We start from the raw sequence: 25,582 nt of genomic DNA, 5'->3' as shown, positions 1-25,582 counted from the left end.
AGTCCATTTGTGATGATGACATCATTGAGAACTTTCACGAAGGTTGCATCATATTACGTCAGTAAAGTGCGTACTTTCTTCAAGCCAGGAAGGTGAACTAAATCGAGTGACACGCTTGGTATGTTACATTAATTAAGCTGTATTTTAAATAACGTAAAAATGATTAGCGTGTCTTGTTGTGACCTATCAATATCTATCATTGTAGCAACGCTTTTAATGAAACGACATTAGACTCTCGACTCTGTAAGCTGTGCAATATAATATAGCTCTAACGTATAGCTACTATGGTTACAAAACAAGGAACATTCTCTGCCAAATTAAATCAAAAGTCCGTTTATTTATTACTTTACTGGCTAGATATTGTACTTTTTTCATGTAAATAACATTTGCAGGCTTTGCGATTAACTTCGTTAATGCCTCGGCTCAGAAAACGTCAATTAGCTTGCTTTGTTTTTATTACGCAGATTATTTAGCAAAACACATTTAAACAGATCGAAAGAAAGAAATAATACTTTCCCAATAGAAAGTCGTTTCATTTACTAAACGTTCGGTTTGGAACAGAATCGGCGGAATAAACAAAATCCAGAATGATCTATTGTAGTGGCAAGTGTGTTTCTAGTCACAGTAGTATAATACTTATCTTTAACGTGTTAGCTATGTTCTAACTCAAAACATTCATACAATTTCATAGAAGACTTAATCATAAATAAAACTAATCATTGAATGATTTTCGACTTGTTTTTTCAGATTGCTATTCCAGAGCTTCATCATGACCATGTTAGTAAGGTTGGCATGCCTGCGTACTCTCCCCGTTTCTGGCCTACGTCCGATTCTATCCCAGGGCACTCCAGCCCTGAGGAGCTCCGTGCTGAAGACCTGTCCACCCTTGCTCAAGCCCCACCAGGTACTACACGCTCACTCACACACACAAGACCTAAATAATTATTTTATTTTTTGAGGAAATGTCCAAACTTTTCCTCAAAAAAGAAAATATTACTTGTTTTACTGTCTTTTTCCAGTCCTCATTGGGACTGCATTTTGTTCTACTGTACTTGTATTGTTCAATGACAAAGTTGAATCAAATCTAATCTAAAACAAGTCACAAATGCACCCATACCCGTGCTTTAAAGGTCAACTCCAGACCCCACAAAAAATCTAAATCGTTCTGTTGATAAATTGCTGCCCATCAGCTTGATCTGCACGTCCCTCTCATAGACTTCTGGTGTGGAATACTGCCCACACACAGACATTCTGCTGCTTCTCTTGCGGTGTGATCAGGTTGTATTCAGGGATTTCTATAGCAGCCATTAACTGTCAATATTCCACTCAGGTGAATTACAATATATAAACCCTTTTTGATTTTGCATTATTAGTGATTGTCAGCAACAGCCAAAAACTAAACCACCATGCATAGTTATTTTAGGAAACCAAAGCTAGTTTCTTGCTCTTCAGGACATACTCTTGCCAAGCCACATCTGATATAGCAGCGCCCTCTGGCCAATGACAGCGATTGAAGGTAGCATTGCATTAGTCTACTAGTTACAGCCGGTGTGTATTAGGGAGGTCAGGTAGGTGTGGTTGGAACCCTGACACACTGCCAAATGCACATTTTTATAATGGCTTACCCGTAAGAATAGAACAGATGTCCAAATTCAAGTCAGAGGGTTAGAGATTCCTGACCTGTTGTCATTCTATTTGTCTGGGCCCTCTTGCGAGTAAATAAACAAATATTATCTATCTCTTTCATCAGGGCTATTCCACCAAATCCAGATTTGGCTTCCGCCGTGGAAAAACAACAAAGGACCAGCTCCAACAAGCAGCTTTCGAGCCGGCGACGGACACAGCCGTCCGAAGTGAATGAAGTTACTTTCTTAAACTATTACACTCCGCACCCCCTGGCGGCTGCCCCCCACACCCCCAGACAGCTGCACCAGACATGCCCTTGCTTGTACCAGGTTCTAACTGGTCCGTCTGTTCTTCTGTCTTCCAGTTGATAACATGGGCAGGATGTTCTTGGCCGGCGGGGCTGTCGTGGGCCTGGGTGCCCTGTGTTACTACGGCCTCGGCATGTCCAATGAGATGGGTGCCATCGAGAGGGCAGTGTGAGTGCGTCTGTGTTGGACTACAGTGTTACCATGGTGATAAGTTGGCGGTGTGAAAACAACACACCGTACATGTCCGTACAATGCCAATAACCTGCCGGGTAGTAGGGTGTAGTTCCATAAGTACCGGGGTAACTTCCTTGTCCGTCTCTTGGATAAAACCTGTTCTTTTCAGAGGAAAGGCAGACATTCAGATCCCCGTCTTCCCTGTCGGAAAGACTTGTTAGTGGGCGAAAACACAAGCATGAATCTGCTTGTCTGAACAGCAGCGTTGTGAGAAGGTGTGCTGTTCTGGAGAACGTCGTCATCAGTTACTCTCCCTTCAGATGTTTTCTCTTGTGCTTCCTTTTGCCCAGCATCTGGCCCCAATACGTGAAGGACCGGATCCACTCCACGTACCTGTACTTCGCCGGCAGTGTGGGGATGACGGCGCTGTCGGCTGTGGCTGTGAGCCGAAGCCCAGCCCTCATGGGTCTGATGATGAGAGGATCCTGGCTGGTAAGGTGTCATGTTGTGGTTTTTCTGGGGTGGCGTTGGTGGCCTAGTCGACAGGGCGTCGGACTGGTGCTAATCCCCCTACCGCCCCCTAATTAAAAATGATCTCAGTGCATTTTATGTCTCTGTCACCTGTTGGTCATAAAAAATAACTACACCCAATGTAGTCATCATGGGGTAAGACATCATCTCAAATACCATGACTGTCACAATCCTATTTCTTTGAAAAATAAAAACGATGTATTTTGTGTTCACCAGGCTATTGGAGCAACATTTGCAGCTATGATCGGAGCAGGCATGTTAGTCCGATCCATCTCCTATGACCAGAGCCCAGGACCCAAACATCTAGCGTGGATGCTTCATGCAGGTGATGTGATGGTTTTACCTGTGGCTTTGTTCAGTCATGAGGGCTGTGCAGATTCCGCATGTGTGATGCAAGTCTTACTCACATTCTTTATATCCACCATGCTGGCATCTCTGTCAAGCGGTGTGAGGCGCCGTGTGATCTGAAAAGACCAAGTCAGTTCGTCTGGTTCTGGTGTCTAGGGTCAAAGGCCCGACGCTATGATTGGATTAGAGGAATCCCTCCCTCTCTCCTGACTTTTATTCTAGTTCCAATTTCTATCCACTTCCTGAAGCCGTGGCCCATCGGAGATCTTGTCGTTCTGTGGCGTTGACAAGTGTTTTGTGAGCTAAACCGCACTAGCTTGCAGTTACCATTTATTCCTGCCCAGTAAGCTCTACAGCGGAGTACGTGGTTTTCTTCCACTACTCACCAGCCAGACTCGGGTGAATCACAAGTCCTATAGTTGTGAGGCCACCCAAACATGCACAATCATTAGGGAGAAAAGAGTGTAGCAATATAGGAAATAGTTCATCTGATTTAAATCTGCAAGTGTCAATGTGGTTAATGAAACGTTTTTGTTCCTCTGGAAAGTGAATCAATATGAGCAAGTGAGTAATAAATCTACTCTAATCTGGTAAAAATGAGGGCAGCAGCACAGCCATACACAATTATCAAGGACATTGGCAGAGACTGCTTGAATTAAATCTAAGTGTGTTTTCATCTGTCAGTATAATTTCTTCGCTTTAAACAGTGTGAATGAGGTAAGGCACATTAAGGCGCTCTGAGATCCACTCTCGGTTGTTTGTGCTTGACTTACGGATTTTACTGGCAGTTAAAGCACACATCCCGGTATGGCCCGCTTGCTTCTTCGCTCCACTAGAGGGCAGTAAAAGTTCAAAATACTCCATGCAGCAGCGGTTCAGGCGAACCTTGGTCTAATACCTAAACTAATGGTGCCGCTGAGAGAATATTCCACGCACACTTAAATATATGTTTTCCTTCATGTTACGCTGCCTCATTTGGTCTGCGGGTGAGAAATTGTTGTATGGCTACGTTGTTGTACTGTCTCTTTTCAGAAAAGCCAAAATGCCTTTCTCTGTGTGTTTCCAGGGGTCATGGGTGCTGTCATTGCCCCCTTGACTCTGCTAGGGGGGCCCCTGATGATGCGGGCAGCCTGGTACACGGCAGGAATTGTGGGTGGCTTGTCCACGGTGGCCGTGTGTGCCCCCAGCGAGAAGTTCCTGAACATGGGAGGGCCTCTGGCCGTGGGCTTCGGAGTGGTTTTTGCCTCCTCCATTGGTCAGTACCTTCAGATCAACCAAGTCGGTGACAAAAATGAAAATAAAATTCCCGCAACATTTGCGTTCCAATTGCATTCCCTTGTCAACGACTCCACTCGAGTCTGTCGACGGGAACGTCCCTGGGTGTTCGGTTCATGTTAAAACGTGTGTCTCCCCCCCCCCCCCCCCCCCCCCCCCCAGGATCAATGTTCCTGCCCCCCTCCTCCGCGATGGGAGCGGGGCTGTACTCTGTGGCCATCTACGGAGGTCTGGTGCTCTTCAGTCTTTTCCTGCTGTACGACACCCAGAAAGTCATCAAGAGGGCGGAGACCTACCCCATCTACGGGATGCAGAAATACGACCCCATTAACGCGTAAGATCTCAGCAGTGTTTCCTGGATCCTGTTTTGATGTTTAATACCAACTGGATCCTGTAACCGTCCCACTATACCAAGTGGTTGACCTGCTAGTTGATTTTCATGTATATAACTGCTTGTTCTACTAGAAAGCGTTTCTGTAACTTATATTGAATGTTAATGGGATCCCTTTAGCTTACCTGATACAAGCATGGCACTTGAAACATGGGGGTTGTCGGTTCAGTTCCCATGGAATCTGTTACCACTGCCAAAACAAATACGACCCATGTATGCACTCTGGATGACAGCCTCTGTTACACTGCACATTTTTTTAAAGTATATTTATCTGGTTTTCAACCATTTTTATAATAAGGTACATTTTTCCTAACAAGCTTAAGTTGTATTAGATAATACCGCTTGGTTTTAGAAAATATGCCTTCGTTATCAAGTAATTTGTCTTGTTCCACTGGCAGATTATTTCACTTATTTCAAGCAAATACTGACTTTTTTCGGTCATTTTCTGCATTTTAAATTGCTTGTATATAAATGGTTATTCCAATTTATAGATAGATGAAACCCTTAAAATAAAAGTGACTGTTTGACCTTTAACCCCATAATAAACCTCATTGTATAATTCCAAATCTCAAGTTTTAGAATGCACAACCAAGAAAAGTCTCTGTCCACATACTCTTGCACTTCACCGAGTGTAACTTCTGGCATTTACATTCTGTGATTCTCATGTATCTCTTTATTTGGGAAGCAACCCTTCTGCTAGGGAAATGAATTCCAGACACGTTACCATCATCACCGTTTTAACAGGTTTATAGGACGACATGTCAGTCCTGATGCCATGTGGCCGTCATGTGATGTGCTCCAACTCCTCTGACATTGCATTGCCAACCTCTAGGCGCGGCTGAAACTGACGGTGTTTGTGTTTCTCTCATAGATGTAACTGACAGCCTTTGGTGTTTGTGTTTGTCTCGTAGATGTAACTGACAGCCTTTGGTGTTTGTCGTCCTGTCTCGTAGATGTAACTGACAGCCTTTGGTGTTTGTGTTTGTCTCGTAGATGTAACTGACAGCCTTTGGTGTTTGTGTTTGTCTCGTAGATGTAACTGACAGCCTTTGGTGTTTGTCGTCCTGTCTCGTAGATGTAACTGACAGCCTTTGGTGTTTGTGTTTGTCTCGTAGATGTAACTGACAGCCTTTGGTGTTTGTGTTTGTCTCGTAGATGTAACTGACAGCCTTTGGTATTTGTGTTTGTCTCGTAGATGTAACTGACAGCCTTTGGTGTTTGTGTTTGTCTCGTAGATGTAACTGACAGCCTTTGGTGTTTGTCGTCCTGTCTCGTAGGTGTAACTGACAGCCTTTGGTGTTTGTCGTCCTGTCTCGTAGGTGTAACTGACAGCCTTTGGTGTTTGTCGTCCTGTCTCGTAGATGTAACTGACAGCCTTTGGTGTTTGTCGTCCTGTCTCGTAGATGTAACTGACAGCCTTTGGTGTTTGTCGTCCTGTCTCGTAGATGTAACTGACAGCCTTTGGTGTTTGTCGTCCTGTCTCGTAGATGTAACTGACAGCCTTTGGTGTTTGTCGTCCTGTCTCGTAGATGTAACTGACAGCCTTTGGTGTTTGTGTTTGTCTCGTAGATGTAACTGACAGCCTTTGGTGTTTGTGTTTGTCTCGTAGATGTAACTGACAGCCTTTGGTGTTTGTCGTCCTGTCTCATAGGTGTATGGGGATCTACATGGACACACTGAACATCTTCATGAGGCTGGTCATGATTCTGTCCGGCGGCGGAAGCAAGAGGAAGTAGAGAATCCTGTCTGACTGCGATTTCCTGTCAACTGGTCCCGGCTGGCTCCCTATTCCCTGTTCAGTGCACTTTTCTTAAGGAGCCCTATCGGGGGGAAGACGTGTATAGCGAATAGGGTGCCATTTGGGACACACCCTTTAAACTTCCACAGGGTTTGAACAGCAGACGTGTTCTAGCAGCAGACGCCAGAATGTCGCCCACTTGTAGTTTGAAAACATATTTACAACTGGCACGGTAATAAAAATGTCAAAAAAAAAATGTTGCTCATGTGTGAAGAAGAGGATTGCAATTGTCTAGTCTGTGTCGACACTTATCAGGTTAAGAAGACTAATTGCTCTGGTCCATGTTCCAAATGTTACAGATGTTTAGGTTGATTCGAAAAGAGGCCTGTATTAAGCTTAAGATTGCTCATGGTCATATCTGTCTCCTTCCCAGTCTTTTCTTTTGATTGTTCCTGTTCCTGACATATATCTATTTATTTACCTGTTGATTGTTCCCATTTCAACACAGTTGGGCAAAGGGCAGATATTTTGACGGGAACACCAGCTTCTGTCTCAACTGTATGCTAGTTTCAGCATTCGCACATACCATGTTTAATAGTCATTTGTAATTGTTTGGTTGACTAATGGAGAAATGCTGAAAGGTGTGGATCTTTGAGTGGGAAATTATTTGAGATGTTTCTGTATGGATGAACGTGAGTGTTGGTACTGATAAATAAATTGAAAGTGAATGCAGTCTTATTTTTGAAGGTTTTTCAATGTTTTGGATTTAAACAAAATGAAGAGTTGATGAGAACATTTTCAGTAACAACTTGGTGGGGAGCATATTTGGGAGGGTTAAGATATATTTTATAAAGCCCTTTTTACTTCAGCACTTGTCACAAAGTATTTTACAATTACTTCCTAGTACAAAGTACTTAAGTACTTTAGCTGGTGGAATACTCCCTGAGGGATAAGTTACTCCGTAAGGGATAGTCAGTCTTCTGGCAGTACAGGCTACAGATTATAACTGCATGGGAACCAGGGGTTTGTTTTCAGACCTGCGGATGATCAACGGGAGATTCTGTCATCAGACGGCTTTGCATACATAGGCGGGGTTAACAAGCTCCCAGTAGATGTCGGTATTGGGAAGGTAAATGACCACGTTTTTCATTAGCATATAATTGAACAATTTCAAATGCAGTTTTGAATACGTGTTAGTAATTATGAGTAGGCTCTTTGAGGAAAGTTATTGTTTAAAATAAAGTTACACGGTTTTCATTATACAGGACGCAAGGTCATGTACTGCCAACACTCACTTTAAACAGTTTTTGCATTTAATAAGATTGCCCTCATAAAATGAAACATATTGTAGGCAATGTAGTGGTTAGACCATTGGGCCCTGAAACGGAACGTCGCTGGTTTTAATTGGACAAAGTGTAAAATATGCAGTTCACTTGAGCAAGGCACTGCTTTCTACAAGTCTATCTGGGACGACGAACTTCTAAAACGAATAACGTTATTCAGGGTTCATGGTCCCCGAGAGTGCAAAATAAAAGATATTACATAATTTTACCCAATCTATTTACAATACCAGTAGGGAAATTGCCTTGCGCACATTCCATGTGAAGGCCTGATTTGATGATTTGATCAAGGTGTGTTGACAATGGCTGGGCGCGAGTGGGTATGCAATTCTATTGACGATTTATCCACTGATACCCGAGAAAGGCTATTGAAAACGGTTATTGAAAACTTTCCAGACAATTTCATTCTACTAATTGAAAATGTAATCCGAACCTTGTGGGCTTTATTCTGCTTTCCTTTCAGTGATCCCCGGTCTAACTAGACAGCACGGTGTCTTATGGGATCGGTTCACCTTGTATTCCTCTAAAGGCAGCATGTCTCCCTGTTATTTGGCTTCCAGCAGCAGATGACAAAGATTTAGTAAGATGATCCTCTTGTGGACCATCTGCCAGCGGCCGCGCGGCACTGCCCTCTCTCAAATAAAACCCGCAAAAACCAGGGCAGTAGCCAACAGATGCTAACATCTGTACCTAGACAGGTGCTTCATTAGAAAGAAAAAAATACGTACAAAACAAATACACTATAGCATACTTCTATATTTTAGCTGTGGAATGGGTTGGGCTTTAATCTTTTAAATCGTGGCTTAATTTGTATATTGATATTAACAGTATGGTACTGTTTAGATTACATGTGTTTGCACATAGAAAACTGATCGGCCACAGATGGAGAGAGCGTGTTAGATCAAATTAAAGGGTTTCACACATCCGTGCAATTGCTGTGGGTTCTGTAACCTCATGTGTTATTCATTGTCAGGGCAACAGTCTTTAAAGATATCTCTTCGGAGGTGTAATGTTTTTTATTGTGAGCGCAGAGGTGGAAGATATAATGGAGTGACTGCTGAAATAGCAGTGTGCCATAATTAAATCCTGGCTGCAGCCGTATTAGTGTACCGGAGTTAGACCACTAGACCACCATAGACGCTGGCTCACACGGTCTTTACTTGAATTCAAATCAACATTGTTGGCGTAAAATATTTGCATTTGACTAATTGAAACGTCTGTATACAGTAGGTATTATGAACAGAGAATGTGCTTTAGTGCCGAGAAGTTGGACATTATAACCTTTTCAAGGATCATGGCTGGCTAGCCCGGCGTGAGGAAGGACTAGGATCATTGTCATTGTTGTGTGAGTAGAAACCGCTCTCACGCCTGGCCCAACGGGCGCCTTGTCACTCAGTCTTCCGGAGAGACTCACTGACATGCAGGTGAATCCCTGTCGTGCCTTTGGCCTAGTGCACACTGATCCTCCCGCAGGCTTATCAGCTCAGGTCCACCGTTGTTATTAACCGGCACTACGCCAGATTCCCACCTTTTTCTAAATCTGTAATCTGACACTGAGATATTGCTGTTTTATTCCACTGGCAACACCCGTAGTGGCGATAATGACTTTGAATATGACTCTGCTCTGTATTGTTCACTTAACTTTGTTTGGTAGCCTATATTTCCGGTCAGAATTCATACATGCAATTTAAATTAGATTAGATTTGATTCAACTTTATTGTCACTGAATAGTACAAGTAGGTTACAGTACAACAAAATGCAATATCTATCTATCTATCTATCAATTTATCTATCTATCTATTTATCATATAATTCGGGATGAACGTTGCAAGTCTGCCACCATCTAAACCCAGGGTTCTATCTGAGTGTGTCATACGACGTCACGTTTTATTTATAAACTTGTGAAGGGAGAACACGCGCATACAGTGTAATACACACCTTTCTGAGACTGGGCTCTGGGGTTGGATCAGTCACCAACACACCTTGGTGTTAACGAGTATCTGACTCCCAAGGATTTCAATAGTATCTTCTATTCTCTCTGTAGCTAAAATGGTAAATCTATGGCTCATTGCAGTTCTTGAACAGAGAAATAACTATTTGTAATATATGTAAATTAACATTTCAGCCAGTAGTTGCGAAAGGGTTGTCAAAACCAGACCTATTTTAATTTTTAATCCCTGCCAGGCTTAAGTTGATTCCCCGCAGTGAAAATGTATCATTGCAGCAGAATAGAGTGTTAGCTTTAGTGTACTCCCAAATGGCGCCCTATGCCTTGATAAAAGTAGTGCACTAAATAGGGAATAGGGTGTTATTTGGGCTTCAACCTAGCTTTAAGCTGCATGGCAAGGATGGTTCCTGGCATGAGAGACTCCCTTAGGAGGAATGTCTTTCTGGCATGCGGGTAAGTACATTTTAGTTGCCATTAGATGCCCAAAAAAGACCCAGACTGGTTGTGGCTAATAACAAACACACATGCATACAAACAAACACACCTAACACACACATTAACAGCGTAAGACACTAAGCTGACCCCGGAACATTTTTCAGATTTTGTAACCTGTGCACATCAAATGTACATTTCAGTCATCCGGCGTTGATTGATTTTGGTTTATTTTGGCACCACACAGTGTCACGGCGTTAGATGGGGGTGACATCTCCCAGCACCTCTCCGGTAGGGACTGTCACATTTCAGGGTGAGAGCAGCGGGGTAGTCTAAGATGTCCGCCGTGGCCGTGTGGTAAAGCTAAAGCAGTCGACGACGGGACGGGATACGTCACTGGATTAAGTCCACGCTGAGAAGCTCCTCCAGCCTCTTCCAGTGAGCTGAGCCGCTAGCGAGACGCCTGCTGTACTGTCGACACCTCCAGAAGGAAGGACTCTCCGCTCCTCCGCCCGGACTCAACCACACTGCACCCCCCCACCCGGACCCCCTCTCCACACTGTATGATACCCAGAAGCCTTCTTCCTTTCGCACCTCCTTAAGGATGAAGAATGAAAAGAAAAAAAGAGGGTCGCTTTACCTCCTTCTCTTTCTGGTTACTCTTCATTTCTCCTGCGGTAGGTTTTATTTTTTTATCTCTCTGTGTCTGTGGTTCCTTCACCTTCTGTACCTCCATGATCCTCCTAATACCTGCACTCATCCATCTGCATGTGCCTTCCTTCATGGGTCATGTACAATATGTCTCTGTGGTCGTTTCATTTGTTAAGGGTCTTCTTGACCTCTACTGACATTTACTCCCTTTCTCTCTTTGTTTTTCTGCCCTTTCAGCAAGTAAGTACAATACATCCACTAATTGAATATTCAAATGGGGTTCACTGTGAACATTATGATTCTGTTTTGATTGTGACGGCGTGTGTTATAATTTCTGTCCCCTGACGTTTTTGTGGGCTACTTACGGTCCATCTGTAGTCTCCTAACTGTTAGTGATTATGAACACGTTTGATATTGCAACCTGTTAGAAGTGAACAACTTGCCTCTGTTCATTCTCATGTCCGCCAGGGCAGACCTCCGACTACGCTCCCTTTTTTTATGACAATGGTCCGAAAAGCTCCAACGGGAACATGGCCCTGTTCAGTATTGCAGAAGACACACCCGTTGGTGAGTGCTGTGAACGATACATTCATTAAGTTACCTTATTGTTCAAAGTGGTTTCTCATTTAATCCCGGACGTGGACGTTGTGATTATGTGAATATAACAATAGCAGTTTTAATGGATCTTAAGTTTTAAGGGCAGAATTATCAAATAGCTAATGACTCAACCTGGGTTCAAGCATTATTTGAAATATTTTCTAACAAGTTAATGGCGCTCGATTAAACTTGGCCGGCTAAAACGGCCAACAGAGCACCCCCTACGCGCTACACCTGCCCATTAGAGATGCCTGGTACGCTGGAACAAACGGTCAGAGTATTTCAACTAGGTTAAATAGTATCTGAACCCAGTTCTGCTAACGATGGACTGATCAGCGATCACATGGGCATCTATCTATAAGCCTAGGATCCCTTTAATGCCCTGCTGAGGAGGATGACGCACTAACAGTCTTAGCCAGGAAAACAAAAGAGATGCATGAGTACCTGTCAACAACATGGAAGGCAATCAGAAAATACCATGTTGGCAAAGTACCAGGACAATTCTGAAAGTGGGCAGAAATTCTGTTTTGTGGTTATTCCCTGCTATTTTGAGGAATCTTCCAACCAGGATCTTCACAAACATTTCATGGAAGTTACGAGACAATACGCACCGTCAAATTAGTATTCCTTATCCAGTGTCAGCCTGTATCAGCCTAATGGTTAACTGTCTGCGTTCTGGATCAACTGTACGTCAAAACATTGAAGAAAACTGGTTGTGTTTGATTGATTTGACAAGCAGTGTTTGAACCCAATCCGGTGACACTTTATTTTCATGGGTACCCACATGTGGACTTTATAACACGTTCCTGACACATTCAGAGTTAGTTTTCTGTCTGCCTCTGATCTTACAGGGACACTGGTATACATTCTGAACGGCACCGATCCAGAAGGCGACGCCGTCCGGTTTGGCCTGACCTTTGAAAAGGGCACCAGAGAATATCTGAGAGTGGACCCCAAGTCGGGACATGTTACTCTCATTCAGGAGCTTGACAGGGAGGTGAGTGTGATGGCTGAATGTCTGAGACGACGACCACACCCCTACTGAGCCAGTCCGTCGCTGGTGACGATAATGACCTTAAGCATTACGTCCAGGCCTGCTGTCTCGAGTGCTAAGCATATGTTCTTTGCGTTGTCAGAAACAAGGGGAAATCTCGGCTTCTGTCAGCATAACAGATGGTCGAAATAAGGTGAGCTGAGCGTTCGGTGCTTCTCCAGACAGTTAGGAAACAGTCAAGGATGCTCTGGGTGAACTGAGGTCTTGTCTGGGCTGATGTAGTTTGACTTCATTCGTTTTTTCCACCTTCTAGGTTGTCGAGACAATACGGGTGTTTGTCACCGATGCCAACGATGAGAGACCAGAGTTTCAGAACCTGCCGTACGCCATCGACGTCCCTGAGGTTTGCTTGTTTTAACTATTAATTCAGCTTTGCCTTTTGGAATATACCGTTGGTGATAATGATAGTGATGTAAATATTTATACAGTCCCTTGGAGACTTTGGGGCTCTCCTCTCCTAGAGTCTCGCTGTAACAGATATAGTATCTCTCTAACATGACTGATTTCTGTATCATCTGCAGGACACCGAACCTGGAGTCAGCATTTTTCGAGTCCAAGCCCTGGATCGAGACATAGGTTCTGGAGGCAGTGTCACCTATTACTTACAGGTAAGTAGAAATTACACTAATATGTTCTACTGTTCTAATGAAGACAAAGGACTGAAACAAAGACTGTCTGAGGGAAAGAGGTATCTGAGGGAAGGGGGTATCTGAGAGAAAGAGGTGTCTGAGAGAAGGTAGTATCTGAGAGAAGGAGGTGTCTGAGAGAAGGTAGTATCTGAGAGAAGGAGGTATCTGAGGGAAGGGGGTATCTGAGAGAAGGAGGTGTCTGAGAGAAGGTAGTATCTGAGAGAAGGAGGTATCTGAAGGAAGGGGGTATCTGAGAGAGGGAGGTATCTGAGAGAGGGAGGTGTCTGAGAGAAGGAGGTATCTGAGAGAAGGGAGTATCTGAGAGGTGGAAGTATCTGCACCAAGAGTGAGAGGTTTGTGGAAAGGACAAGGTTAAGTTTAGGGTTAGAGAAGGTGTATACTGGGTAGCATGTTTATAACACTGTTTTTGATTGAGCTGTGTTCCTTCTTCTCTCTTCTTACCACACAACTAGCATACAGTGAGCATTTGACCTTGTTATGAATCCAGGGAATGAGTCACATTTCACCACATTTCATCTATACGGCACATGATTTACTCAACTGCACGATGTGGCTCTGTTTTGCCTACAACGACTTACTGTCCCATGTGGCGTGGGAAGTGACTCTTAACCAATATCAGTGTGACGGAGAGAGCAAGTACACGCTAATTGAAGCATGCTAATTGACTCATGCTAACTGACTCCCGCTACCTGACTTGCGCAAACTGACTGACGCTAATTGACTCCCGCTAATTGACTCCCGATAATTGACTCCCGCTAACTGACTCCGGAAGTGGGGCTTCCTGATTTGGACTGGCAATGGGGATGGTTAGCCGTTGATTACAACTCTTCAACAATTATGTTAAGATAACGCAAAGGCGAGTGAGTGCTCACCTAGGATACTGGAAGCTGCTTGCTTAGCTCTAGCTTGGTTATCTGTTTTCAGTTACTATCTAAATGTGTCAGTAAAACATGTTCACATGTGTTTAACATTTGAAAATATTTTGTTACGTTGAAGGTTCAGGTTAGATCAGATGAAGCAGGGGGTATTCTGGGTATCCATTGTCACGCTGCAGACAGATGGAAAGGGTGTGTCTGTGATAAACACAGAATGGAAATCAACCCCGCAGAAAGAAAGAAAAAAAAACTGTTAATTTTACACTAGAGTGGAGGCAGCAAATGGTGTTACCCTAGTGGATTAAATTTCAATTACATTTCAGCGAGGTAGTGAGGGCTTAGCTGAAGATTAAGGTTGCTATTGGCCATCAGCAGGCAAACAGAAGTTGGCACTATTCATTGGCGACGGGTTGATGCACGAAGCACCTAGACCAAGCGGAGGTTTTTAGCCCGGGACATCGAAACATAAAATCGACTGTATAAAAAAAACCTGTTGAAATGCGATTTGCTTCTGTAGATAGCGACACTAGAAACAAACTGTCTGTAGATAAGAAACTGCTTGCTAGGGTTAAGGTTAGGTTTCTATGCAGCGCTCGGGTAATAGTTAAGGTCAGTGTGGGGATATGGGTTAGGAATAAGAAGATGCGTTGTTAATTAGTGCAAAGCATAGGTGTTGGTGCACGTTGTCATGACAACGCTCGTCTTCTGGTTACTCTGTGTTGGTTAACAGGGCATCTCCACCACCAAGTTCACCATTGACAACAACAGTGGGGTCCTGCGAATCAAGCCAAACGAAACGCTGGACTATGAGGCCTCAACAACATACTTCGTGACTGTGTTGGCCAAGGTGAGAGGATGGCTGGCTGTCACGTTTGCTTATTATTATTATTATTATTTCTTACAACAGAAAATTGTTGCCGTGCAGAAGCCTCAACCTGAAGCCCTTGAGAGAAACTTGGGGTATCCCTTTGTTTTCTCTCTTTGGTTTCATTACTACGCGTCCTCCTTCCCTGGTCTGTAGCTTCTGATCCTATTTGAATGGACAGTCATCTCCTCTTCCAACTCAATTCAAGGGGCTTTATTGATATAGGAAAGTAACTAAATAATTGAAAAGATGACTAAATAAACCAAGACAAAAAGAGAAACTACCAGTAAACGAACAAACACAGTATGTTTCAAGAGAATAACAAACTGTTTTGGTTTGTCGTTAAAATGAGCAAACTGTTTGTCAGCATAAACAAACTTTACAACCATGGATTTTAGTTAATCTTGACCAATTCCTTACCTTCAGAGGGAGGAGTCATCTAACATCAAGATGCAAGTGAAACTCTGCTTTAAGTCTTTATTTGTATTGTTGTAAGTGTAAGGAGAATACATTCATTCATTCATTATACAGATCGGGATGTGTCAAACTAACTCCTCAGCCTAACGTGTTGATCAGCAGGAAATGGGTCCCGCTAAACAAGCAGTGTGAAATCCATTACAAAAATATGGTTAATCTGTAGGAACACCAGGGAGTTTTAAATTGGAGGGGGGGGCGGCAATTTACCTGTTTCCAACATTGGAGGGGACAAGTCCCCCCCGCTCCTGTGCCATTGAGGAACAATAATGTTCCTTTGCAGTTTTGAGTGAATAGCTGACTCTGAATAATCCATCAACATTGAAGGGATAGTTCAGGGTTTTGCTGTTAAATTTGTACAATTGCTAACTACCAATTGTAGTACCATAGTGCAATTCCTGGATATCCAAGGGACCAGACATGGAGGCAATGTGCAAACACTAGTTGGAACTCTACACAGTTCTAACTAATCTAATATTGGATGCAAAGACACAAAAACCTATAACACCCAGGAGTGCTCTTGACTGGGAAAATAGAATAAGATTTTGCTGATATCCCAAACTATCCTTTTAGCAATATTTAAAGTGCCCCTCTGCACCCATGTTCATCCATCTGAAATCTCCCACCAGTTCACCTTGCAAACAAGTCTTTGGTTATGAAGAAAGAAAGAAAAGAAACAACCAATTCTAGCCTAGTGAAAAATAAACAGACATTGCTTCCCCCTCCCCAAACAAACGGCTTCACACCCGGACCTCATTTGGTCCAGAGATGACATTTCGAGGACCGCGTTTTGTACATGATCGGGGCTTTTGCAATGGGGGTGCACCTTTTCCGTCTCCCAGGGTAACACGAGCCTTCCGTTGTGCTTGTCAGGACGGTGGAGGAAACTACAAAGGAGTGCACCAGGTGTTGACCTCCACCACCACCATAACCATCAACGTCCTTGACGCCCAGGACACACCCCCATCCTTCGTGGGAGCCCCATATTTTGGATATGTCTATGAAGTCTCGGTTCCTGTGAGGAATGATGCTAACTGTCCGGTGTTGGTTCACGGTGTATACCGTGAACCTTGACCCTGAGCTGTTTTTATTGGCTATTTAATGTGTTTTCCTTTCTTTTTTTTTTTTTTGAAATGCAAGCCACTTTATAATCTATCCTTTGTATTTTCAGGGCTCGGAGATAGTTACTGTGTTTGCTAAAGATGGAGACGAAGGAAACCCAAATTCAATTCATTATTCTATTGCCAATGGTAACTTTCTGTATGATTTCTGTATGTCTGTCATTTCGGTAGGTCTGTATGATTTCTGTATGTCCGTCATTTCGGTAGGTCTGTATGATTTCTGTATGTCCGTCATTTCGGTAGGTCTGTATGATTTCTGTATGTCTGTCATTTCCGTAGGTCTGTATGATTTCTGTATGTCTGTCATTTCGGTAGGTCTGTATGATTTCTGTATGTCTGTCATTTCCATAGGTCTGTATGATTTCTGTATGTCTGTATGTCCTTATTCACTTCCTTTCATAATGTATTTTCCTTTCCCTTCTTCAGGAAGTGAGGGGGTCTTTACCATCAACAGCACAAGTGGTTCCATCACTTTAACAGCTAATCAAGTCCAGCTGAGAAAGGAGTTGTATGAAATCACAGTCAAGGTAGTAGACTGTTTCTTTTCCAATTACTACATTGTTAATAAATTGTTATTACATGTCTATATTTTCTTATTGTTGTATTTACATGGTTAATATATTATTATTGCTATATTATTATGTGGTTAATATATTGGTGTTATTTCATGCTTAATATATTATTATTGCTATATTATTATGTGGTTAATATATTGCTGTTATTTCATGCTTAATATATTGTAATTGCTATGTTATTACATGTCCATGTATTACCATTACTGTCGTTAAATGGTTTATAAATGATTATTGCTGTGTTGTTACGTGGTTAGGGCAGTCTGTATATTGTATAATCTTTATTTCTTGTCTGTCTCTCCCCCTCTCTCCCCCGCCTCTCTCTCACCTCGCTCTCAGGCTAACGAGCTGGGCCCTAACGAGGAGCTGTTGGACCAGTACGCCATCACCGTGGTGACGGTTCGTGTGGTTGATCTCAACAACCACCCCCCCACCTTCTACGGGGAGAACGGGCCCCAGACCAGGTTTGAGCTGACCATGTATGAGCACCCGGCGGAGGGCGAGATCCTCAGAGGGCTGAAGATAACGGTCAATGACTCCGATCAGGTAATGACCCTCGCACCCTGTTCCCTATGTAGTGCACTACTTCTGACAGGTGTCCTGTGGGTAGTGCACTACTTCTGACAGGTGTCTTGTGGGTAGTGCACTACTTCTGACAGGTGTCTTGTGGGTAGTGCACTACTTCTGACAGGTGTCTTGTGGGTAGTGCACTACTTCTGACAGGTGTCCTGTGGGTAGTGCACTACTTCTGACAGGTGTCCTGTGGGTAGTGCACTACTTCTGACAGGTGTCTTGTGGGTAGTGCACTACTTCTGACAGGTGTCTTGTGGGTAGTGTGCTCTGTACTGTGTAACACTACGTAGAGGATACGGCCATTGCTGTTCTGTTTGTTGTGCTTCATACGACAGACCTTAAACCTGTGCGCTGAAATGCGTGTGACCTCTAAAATCCTTGACTGATACCGCTGATGGATCCAATCATGTTTATAGTGCCTCTATCCATTTTAAATGTGTCTGGTTGGCAGGTTCAATGTTCAAAAGGTTTATTTGTCGTTTGCAATAACAAGTTATGGCAATGAAATTCTTGGTTTTCCTACTCACAACTATAATTTAAAAAAATAAGATAACACAATCAATCAGTAATAACACTATACAAAAACACACATCAATAATAATAACTATACAACCGTAGTGCAGGTCATGTGTTTTGCCTTATAAACCTAGTTAAAGAGGCTTTCTTTAATTCCCCAAAACAGTATGTTGACAATATGTCACGTTATATAACCCCCTTTTAGAAATAAATATTCCAATCCCCATTCAGCAAAAAATATTGTTTGGCTTCCCTCTAACATTCAACAGTCAATTTAGATGGAGAGACTGGTCGTTATCGTTAATACTTCCTGGTTCCCAGAAGATGGGATGCTTTCCTGTTTGTTATCTGCATATTTCACTTTACATGATATTTGTCAAAAGGTGATTGTGTGAGAGTGTTTTCCCCTCCAGTCGTACTCTTAGGTATCAGTATCAGGGTGTGTTATGTGAAGGTTGTCATTGACGGCTGTGTTTTGTGTGTGTGTTCCTGTGTGTGTGTGTTCCTGTGTGGGTGTGTTTCTGTGTGTGTGTTTTTGTCTGAAAGGGAGCAAATGCTAAATTTAAACTGAGATTGGTGGGGCCTGGTCGAGTCCTGAGAGTGGTGCCCCAGACAGTCCTCAACGAAGCACAGGTCACCATCATCGTTGAAGACTCGGCAGCCATCGACTATGAAAAGGGCAAATCCTTAACATACAAGGTACTGTATTTCTGACCATTTTCAAATGCATTTTCTTTCTTATTATGGAAAATGTTGCAAAAACATTTGCTTTTACTCTGGTTTGCACAGCCACAGTGGTAACCAGACCTAGACCCCCGACTTCGCATTTCAATGTTGAACTTCAGTGTGCTTGGAGAAATAGTCGAATGTTATGCAGATGATTTCGCCATGTCTTTGTCACAGCTCCTGGCTGTGGAGATTGACACCCCAGAGAGGTTCAGTGCGACGGCTGACATTGTGATTTATCTCCTGGACACCAATGACAACACGCCCAGGTTCACATCGGAGTTTTACGTTGCGCGCATCGCAGAGAATTCCCCTGGGGGCTCCAGTGTGCTCTCGGTCGTTGTGAGTAGACTGGGATTGTTGCCAAACTACCCTTTTATTCATAAAAAAATGTAAGATTTATAATCTCTCAATAATAGTCCCTGGATAGATGGATAGTTGTGGTTGCTGTGGTTACGGGCTTCTGGGATTTCAGCAGAATGTGATGTCTGACCGGAGAAAGGTAACATGTTTATGACTCTCCTCCAGTATGGTGACACAGAAGGCTGATATTTACTGGAATTGCTGTCCTATTTATACAAAGCGTTGTATAAATATGAGTATTGATGAAAACATTAATATCGATTAAATAATAACTCTGTTTAAATAAATAAAATAAAAAGCAGGAATTAGACTGAGGGAGGAAAAAACAGTTAGTTGTGGTGAGTTATTGGCCTTAACCTCTGACCTCCTGATACCACCGTATCTTACCGACCCAGGGGGAATTGGACTGAACCTAGTGGATAACCCCTGCTGGGGGATGTCCCCAGCACATTATTCAGTGGGTTTAAGCTTAAAGTAATATCCTCCCGTTGAATGTTATCCTCAGACTGTTCCAATCAGCTAATGGATAGTCTTTGCATGACCTATGTTTAGCAGTTGTCACAGCTAAATCTCTACTCAACAATATTGTTCACAAAAATAGGTTGTTAATATTATCAACATTACAATGGACCGTGATGTTTGTTTCCTCGACAAGCTTATGAGCTGGACGTGCAAATCTTCCAGCATTCTTACTATATTCTTGCTGTTTTGTTATACTTCCTGTATATTTTATTCCAGTGTTGTTATCCTCTCATTAAATTGTATTCCAGTGTTCTAAAACATATTCATTTGTTTGTATTGTGTTCCATAGTTCTAACTTTTATCCTCTCATTTCGATTGTGTTCCTGGGTTCTAAAACATATTCATTTGTTTGTATTGTGTTCCACTGTTCTATCCTTTCTTTTAGATAATTTTCCAGTGTTCAAACTCCCTTTCTCTCTGTTGGATTCCAGGCAAATGATCCAGACTCTGGTCTTTGGGGTGACGTCAGGTATTCCATCTATGGAACAGGATCTGACTTGTAAGCACTTTAGACTCATCTCAATACCAATGACTGAAAATGAGGATTGCATTTATAAATGAAGTTCTCTGTTGGCGTGGAGCCAGCTGTACGGACCAAAATGGGTGAAACTGAGCCGTTATGCAACATCATTAATTACAATGTCTGATGATGGGTTTGGACCAGGGTAACATTGGGACATTTTGGTGGGTTGTTACATCATTTCCCTTAAGAGTCATCAGCAGTGATGTAATTTATCAATTCCACGTCCATCTTTGATTGTTGTGGTTAAAAATGAAAGAGTTTGACTTAACAGTGAGATAACTCTGTTCTGTGTTTTAAGTAGGCCTAATCTCTCAATAAACATTTGTTCCTTTGAGGGGAACATGAGAATAACCAGTTCCCCAGTACTGTGGGTTGGTTCTCTATTGCTCGCTCCTCTCATCTCTCCCACATAAACAGCTTACTCTTAAGACGGTGACTAGATTCTGACTGATAATCTCTTAATTAGATTGCGGGGTAAAAAATAGCCTGACAGACCTGGGTGTCTTGTACAGGGAGGGCCAATTAACATGCAATATTACATGACAGCTGGAGCTCTGCAGTGGCAAGCAGGCAGGGTGGGAGGCTGCAAAACAGGCAGTGCATTGGAAAAGAAAGTGTCAAATGAACCCCAAGTTTTGCTTCCCATCTTCACACAGAAAGTCAAATTATAAACGTGTGAAGTTTAACAAGTTGCCTTGGATTTGTTAATTTTCACAGGGAGTGAGTTGTAAAAAGAAAATGTGTGCCGCTTTAACACAATATTGGACATAAAAAGTGTGTTCTTGGCGAAGAATGACCTCTCTTGTAATGCAAAAAACTATTCAGCATTTCAAGTCAACAACTTCTTTAGTTTACACATCGTTTTGAGTGCCGTTACACTGTATTTTATAGTCAAGATTTTCCATTGATGCCCTACAAATATTCATGCCATCAAAAAATGAATCGATGCTTGCAACTGTTAGGATTACGGTCAGGTTTAAAATAGGTGTTTGGGTAGATGTGAGGGTAAGGGAACAGATGAGGTTTAACGTTAGGGTTATTGTTAGTCAAACGTTAATTGAAAGGTTATTGATAGATATTTCGTAAAGCATCTACAGATTGTCCCTCCAGATCAAGTGTTAAGACGGCCCCTGTATCCATGGAATTTGATTTCACGACATATGTGTGGATTGTCACACGTAGTACACGGCTCACGCGCTCTCCGCCATGTATCCCAGGTTTCTCATACACCCGTCTTCCGGCGTCGTATACACCCAGGCCTGGGCCACCTTGGATGCCGAGGTCAAGTCCAAGTACAACTTCTACGTGAAGGCGGAGGACACAGACGGCAAGTACAGCCTGGCGGAGGTGTTTGTCACTGTTCTGGATGTCAACGACCACGTTCCGGAGTTTGACGGGAGTCTCGTGGAGAGGACCATGATCATCGGTGCCCCTGTTAAAGTAGAGGTATGAGCAGCAGTGATACGCGATGTTTTTACTTTTCAAATCGTTAAGGGGGGGGGGGGGGGGTAGGAATGAGTTATGATCTTAGAGCTGTTGGAAGCCCTGGAGTAGAGCTATGCAGTAGTCAGTCATTTTCTATATCTTTAGAAAGTTGCGGAAAACTAGAAACCCGTGGAACTGTAGAAACAAGTGTTGAACGTAGAATTCGGCCCATATCCCTTTTAAAAAAATATTATTGTTTTGTTCTAACAGGCAGTGGACGAGGACGCGGAGTCTCCCAACAATGTCATCCAGTATTCCATTACGCAAGCCGAACCGGACAACATCTTCGACATCAACGCAGAGACGGGAGAGATCAAGCTCAAGCCCTACATCAAGTCCATGGAGATCGTCCAAAACATTACCAAACAGAAGGATTGCCGGTGGTCCCTGGTGGTTGAGGCCCGGGACAGAGGGTCTCCTTCCTTCAGTACCACGGCCGTGGTCAACATCGACATCACCGAGGCCGTAAGTTCAACGTTTCCTGAATCCGAACTGCGTTATTAAAACCCAAATGCAACCCTACATGCCAAATGCTAACCGCTTAAACCTATGCTAAACATTAACCCCACCCCAAACAAAATGTTGAGTTGATATGAGGTCATACCAAACTTCCCTTTGCCTAACATGGCTAACACTTTGCATGAACTATGCCTCTTTGCTGATATTTTTTTGTTGCACTGGATATCATAAATACTCTGATTTGATGAAATCTGAAACTATACAATGTTGTACATTTTCATTTACATAATTAACATTAATTTATTTTTGATCCCACAATTTGGCATGATAGTCTGTCATCCTACAGACTGGAAATTACAGTAATCCTTCATTTTTCTCATCAGCATAGAATATTATTTCTGTTGTCTTCTGTGTTGTATTGTGCTTTTCAGATCAAAGCTCGAATGATTGCAAACTTCCTGAACTTCATCAAGCGCCCGTCAAATGTTATTGGACTTTGTTTGGGCACAGTCAGCTTCACCATCTTGCTAACGATTTGTATATCCACTATCTTGTACTGTAGAACGGTGAAGAAAGCTCGCATCAATCCCCAGGCCAATTTCATTCGCGTTATCCGGAGGCCCAAATGATCATGAGATTCAACCCATCCCGCTGGATATAACTCTTAATTGACTGTCAATGACCTTATTATATCTGTACGACGTTCATATATAATACTTGAAAAATCTATTTTTTTACTGCTTTGTCTGTTGTAGAGTACTGATCATATGATAAGGGAACAATGGACAAGAACACGAGATATTACAAGTAGTATATACAAAATAATAGTCATCTTTTATATTTTGATTGGGAGGTTTTTTTCAATGACATATTTGTGTGTACAGTACTTATATACATTTATGTATACTGTTTTGATTATTGTGAAATTCGGCTACTGTTAATATAAAATAAATTTTGACTATACTGAAGTAACAAAGATGAAATTGTTAGATTTGTAAGCATTCAGTTTCTTCTTGCGTTGGGGGCGCCCCTATGTCAAAAGGGCAGAGAATGATTTTTTTCTCATTACCTTTCTCATGTCCATGTAAATTATAGAGATCACTAAAGACCCAGTAGCTGCCAGCAGAATGCTTTATGAACAACAGACAGAAAATGTATTCCCAGCATGCACTGCCAGGTTAACTCACAACAACAGCAAACAATAAACAGTGCTTTCGTCCAAAGTAGTGCCCTAATTACCCACCTTTAGCTTCTGTCATCAGCCGTCACAGTGAACAGAAACGAAAGAGCGTTGTTTCCACGCCAACGTATATATCATGTTAAACATACTAGTACGTTTTATATGAGGTGACGTTACAGCGAGCGCAGTCCTTCCAACACAGCCACACCGGACCATTTCCTGTTATCCTGCTGATAGTGTTGTGGCGATGTTGTCTGTCTGGGCCCCCCCTCTGTGCCAGCGCTCAGCTCATCCGCGTCTCACCTCTGACCTCGCTGCTTGCCTGCATGCTTCAGACCGACATGGTGACCGTTTTAAAGCGTGTGATGACCCGGGATCGTGGACGGGCGTGATTAAAAGTATTCTCTTTGTGCTCTTTTACAGACTCAACTCAAGGGGTCTATGGCAGCCTTTTTAATGCAAAGTAGGGACGACCCGGTGAAAGCCCTAGGCATGGCCGCTGGTGTCATTAGCATATTGGTAGGGCTGACTGTCTTGATCTCCACCGCTATGTTCTTGCGCAACACCAAGTCCAACCGGATAGTGCCGGCACGACGCATCATCATCCGCCGGAGACCACAGAGTGACCGCAAGCCGTGGACATTTAGCGCGCTTTTCCGCGGCGGCGGCCGCCGGAACGACCCGTCCAACAAGTTCACCGAAGGCGAGGCAGAATCTGGGAATGTCGACGTCGGCAACACCTGCGGTACCCGAGGCCCCAGGTCCGTACCTCAACCCCCCAGAGCCCCCTGCCTGCCCCCCCCCGCTGGCCCCCTGCCGCCCTCCAACACCAGACCTGGTGACAGGTCTCGTCCGCGGGCACCCGTGCCCACCGTCTCCGGTGCCCTGTCCTCCAAGGCCCCTAAGAGACCCAACCGCGGTAAAGAGAGCAGCGCCAGCTCGGAGACGTCCAAGGTCCCTATGAGCTCAGCGCTGGTCTCGGAGCTCAAAATGAGACTGGAGCAGAAAATGATTGAGAGCAACTCAACCTACTATTGAAGCCGATAAAGGTGGTGCGCCGGCTCTCTTACCAATGTTTGGAAAAGCAAACCGAGCCGAAGCTTTGCCCGGTCCTTAAACTACCAAGGGAGGTTTCAGACCGCAGGCTAATTCCCTTCAGATCTGTATTGATGACTTGTTTCTGAGCAGGCTCTTTTGTTAAAGCAATGATGATGCACAGTTTCATTTTATTTAATCAGCTCAACATGTGTTCGTGAATGTGTTTAATAACATTGAAGACTTGTGGGGATCCATTCAGTGATTGGCATATTTATTTAGGCTGTCTCAAGTGCCTGGCTTTGGCACTGACCATACGTCCGTATAGCTTATAAGAATTCTACTGATTTCCCCAGAAAATCCATTTGGAACATTTCCACAATCAGGTTGGAATAAACAGATAATCCAGTGTCTTCAACCAGGATTTTTTAAAATAAAATTGGTAAGTGAACAGATTTGTGTAGCCCAAATGTGTTCCAAATGGCGCCCTATGTAGGAAATAGGGTGTCATTTAGAAAGCAGGAGAAGAAAAACCACTAGAGATGTTTCTGTGCTGCCATCTTAAGACGGTGAATGGGATTCCAGGTAGATAACCGTGTGCACTACATGATTTGGAAAACTTTTATTTTGAAAGTCCCAAATGTGTTTCTGTAGATGCTCTACAGATTACATTCTCTAACATTTTACATAACTGCTGACCCTATCCTTAACCTTTATCCTAAACCTAAGCTTAAGCCTTTCTATACTAACCTTATTATACACCTTAACCTAACCTCGGCAAACAGTTGCATCAACAGAAAGCTGTGTAGTTTTCATCTACAGATAGATATTGGGACTCTCAAAATGATGTGTAGGATTCAGATGGTGAATATGGCTAAGTGGCTAAGTAGGCTAAGTTGCCTGACACATGTACCCATTTTTACTTGTCCACCAGAGCCATAAAGCAGCTGTACTGTTAGAGATAGCTATAGAAGATGATGTATATTCTCGACAGAATAAAAGCCATTGCTTAAGACATGAAGTGCTCATGTAACATGTGTAGTGGAATTATGAACCTGTCATATTTTTGATTAAATAAGTAGATTTTCTATGGTTATGATATGTGCCACTGCCAGCCTGTTAAGGACATCATGAGCTAGTGCTTGTGTAAAAAAAGGTCATTGTGTAAAATAAGGTCATTGTTTAAAAAAAGGTAATTGTGTAAAAAAGGTCATTGTGTAAAATAAGGTA

At 43.0% G+C, this 25,582-nt stretch overlaps 2 protein-coding genes across 4 annotated transcripts; both read left to right on the top strand.

The window, feature by feature from the left end:
• The first annotated feature begins 23 nt into the window (after positions 1-23).
• ghitm (growth hormone inducible transmembrane protein) lies at positions 24-7,129 on the top strand. Its single transcript, XM_029120617.2, has 9 exons — positions 24-118; positions 748-904; positions 1,751-1,853; positions 1,991-2,102; positions 2,459-2,600; positions 2,856-2,964; positions 4,054-4,242; positions 4,425-4,596; positions 6,305-7,129. Exons 2-9 carry the CDS (start codon positions 770-772, stop codon positions 6,387-6,389), a joined length of 1,047 nt encoding a protein of 348 aa, XP_028976450.2. The 5' UTR covers positions 24-118; positions 748-769; the 3' UTR covers positions 6,390-7,129.
• A 2,887-nt stretch (positions 7,130-10,016) lies between these two features.
• Positions 10,017-24,816, top strand: cdhr1a (cadherin-related family member 1a). Of its 3 annotated transcripts, none has more exons than XM_010869290.4 (19): positions 10,017-10,132; positions 10,359-10,788; positions 11,000-11,002; positions 11,231-11,329; positions 12,211-12,356; positions 12,496-12,546; positions 12,667-12,756; positions 12,935-13,021; positions 14,669-14,785; positions 16,151-16,294; positions 16,449-16,527; positions 16,825-16,925; positions 17,310-17,516; positions 18,606-18,758; positions 18,963-19,127; positions 20,102-20,169; positions 21,411-21,639; positions 21,889-22,143; positions 23,741-24,816. In XM_010869290.4, exons 2-19 carry the CDS (start codon positions 10,716-10,718, stop codon positions 24,353-24,355), a joined length of 2,682 nt encoding a protein of 893 aa, XP_010867592.1. In that variant the 5' UTR covers positions 10,017-10,132; positions 10,359-10,715; the 3' UTR covers positions 24,356-24,816. The 3 variants fall into 3 exon arrangements, with proteins under 3 accessions (XP_010867592.1, XP_034148835.1, XP_010867608.1); XM_010869306.4 differs by lacking the exon at positions 23,741-24,816 and adding an exon at positions 22,700-23,718 and having other exon boundaries at positions 10,019-10,132; XM_034292944.1 differs by lacking the exon at positions 11,000-11,002 and having other exon boundaries at positions 11,236-11,329.
• The last annotated feature ends 766 nt before the right edge of the window (positions 24,817-25,582 follow it).

This window comes from Esox lucius, chromosome 6 (genome assembly GCF_011004845.1).
Source record: "Esox lucius isolate fEsoLuc1 chromosome 6, fEsoLuc1.pri, whole genome shotgun sequence".
NCBI classification, from domain to species: domain Eukaryota; kingdom Metazoa; phylum Chordata; class Actinopteri; order Esociformes; family Esocidae; genus Esox; species Esox lucius.
This window is presented reverse-complemented; position numbering and strand designations above follow the sequence as displayed.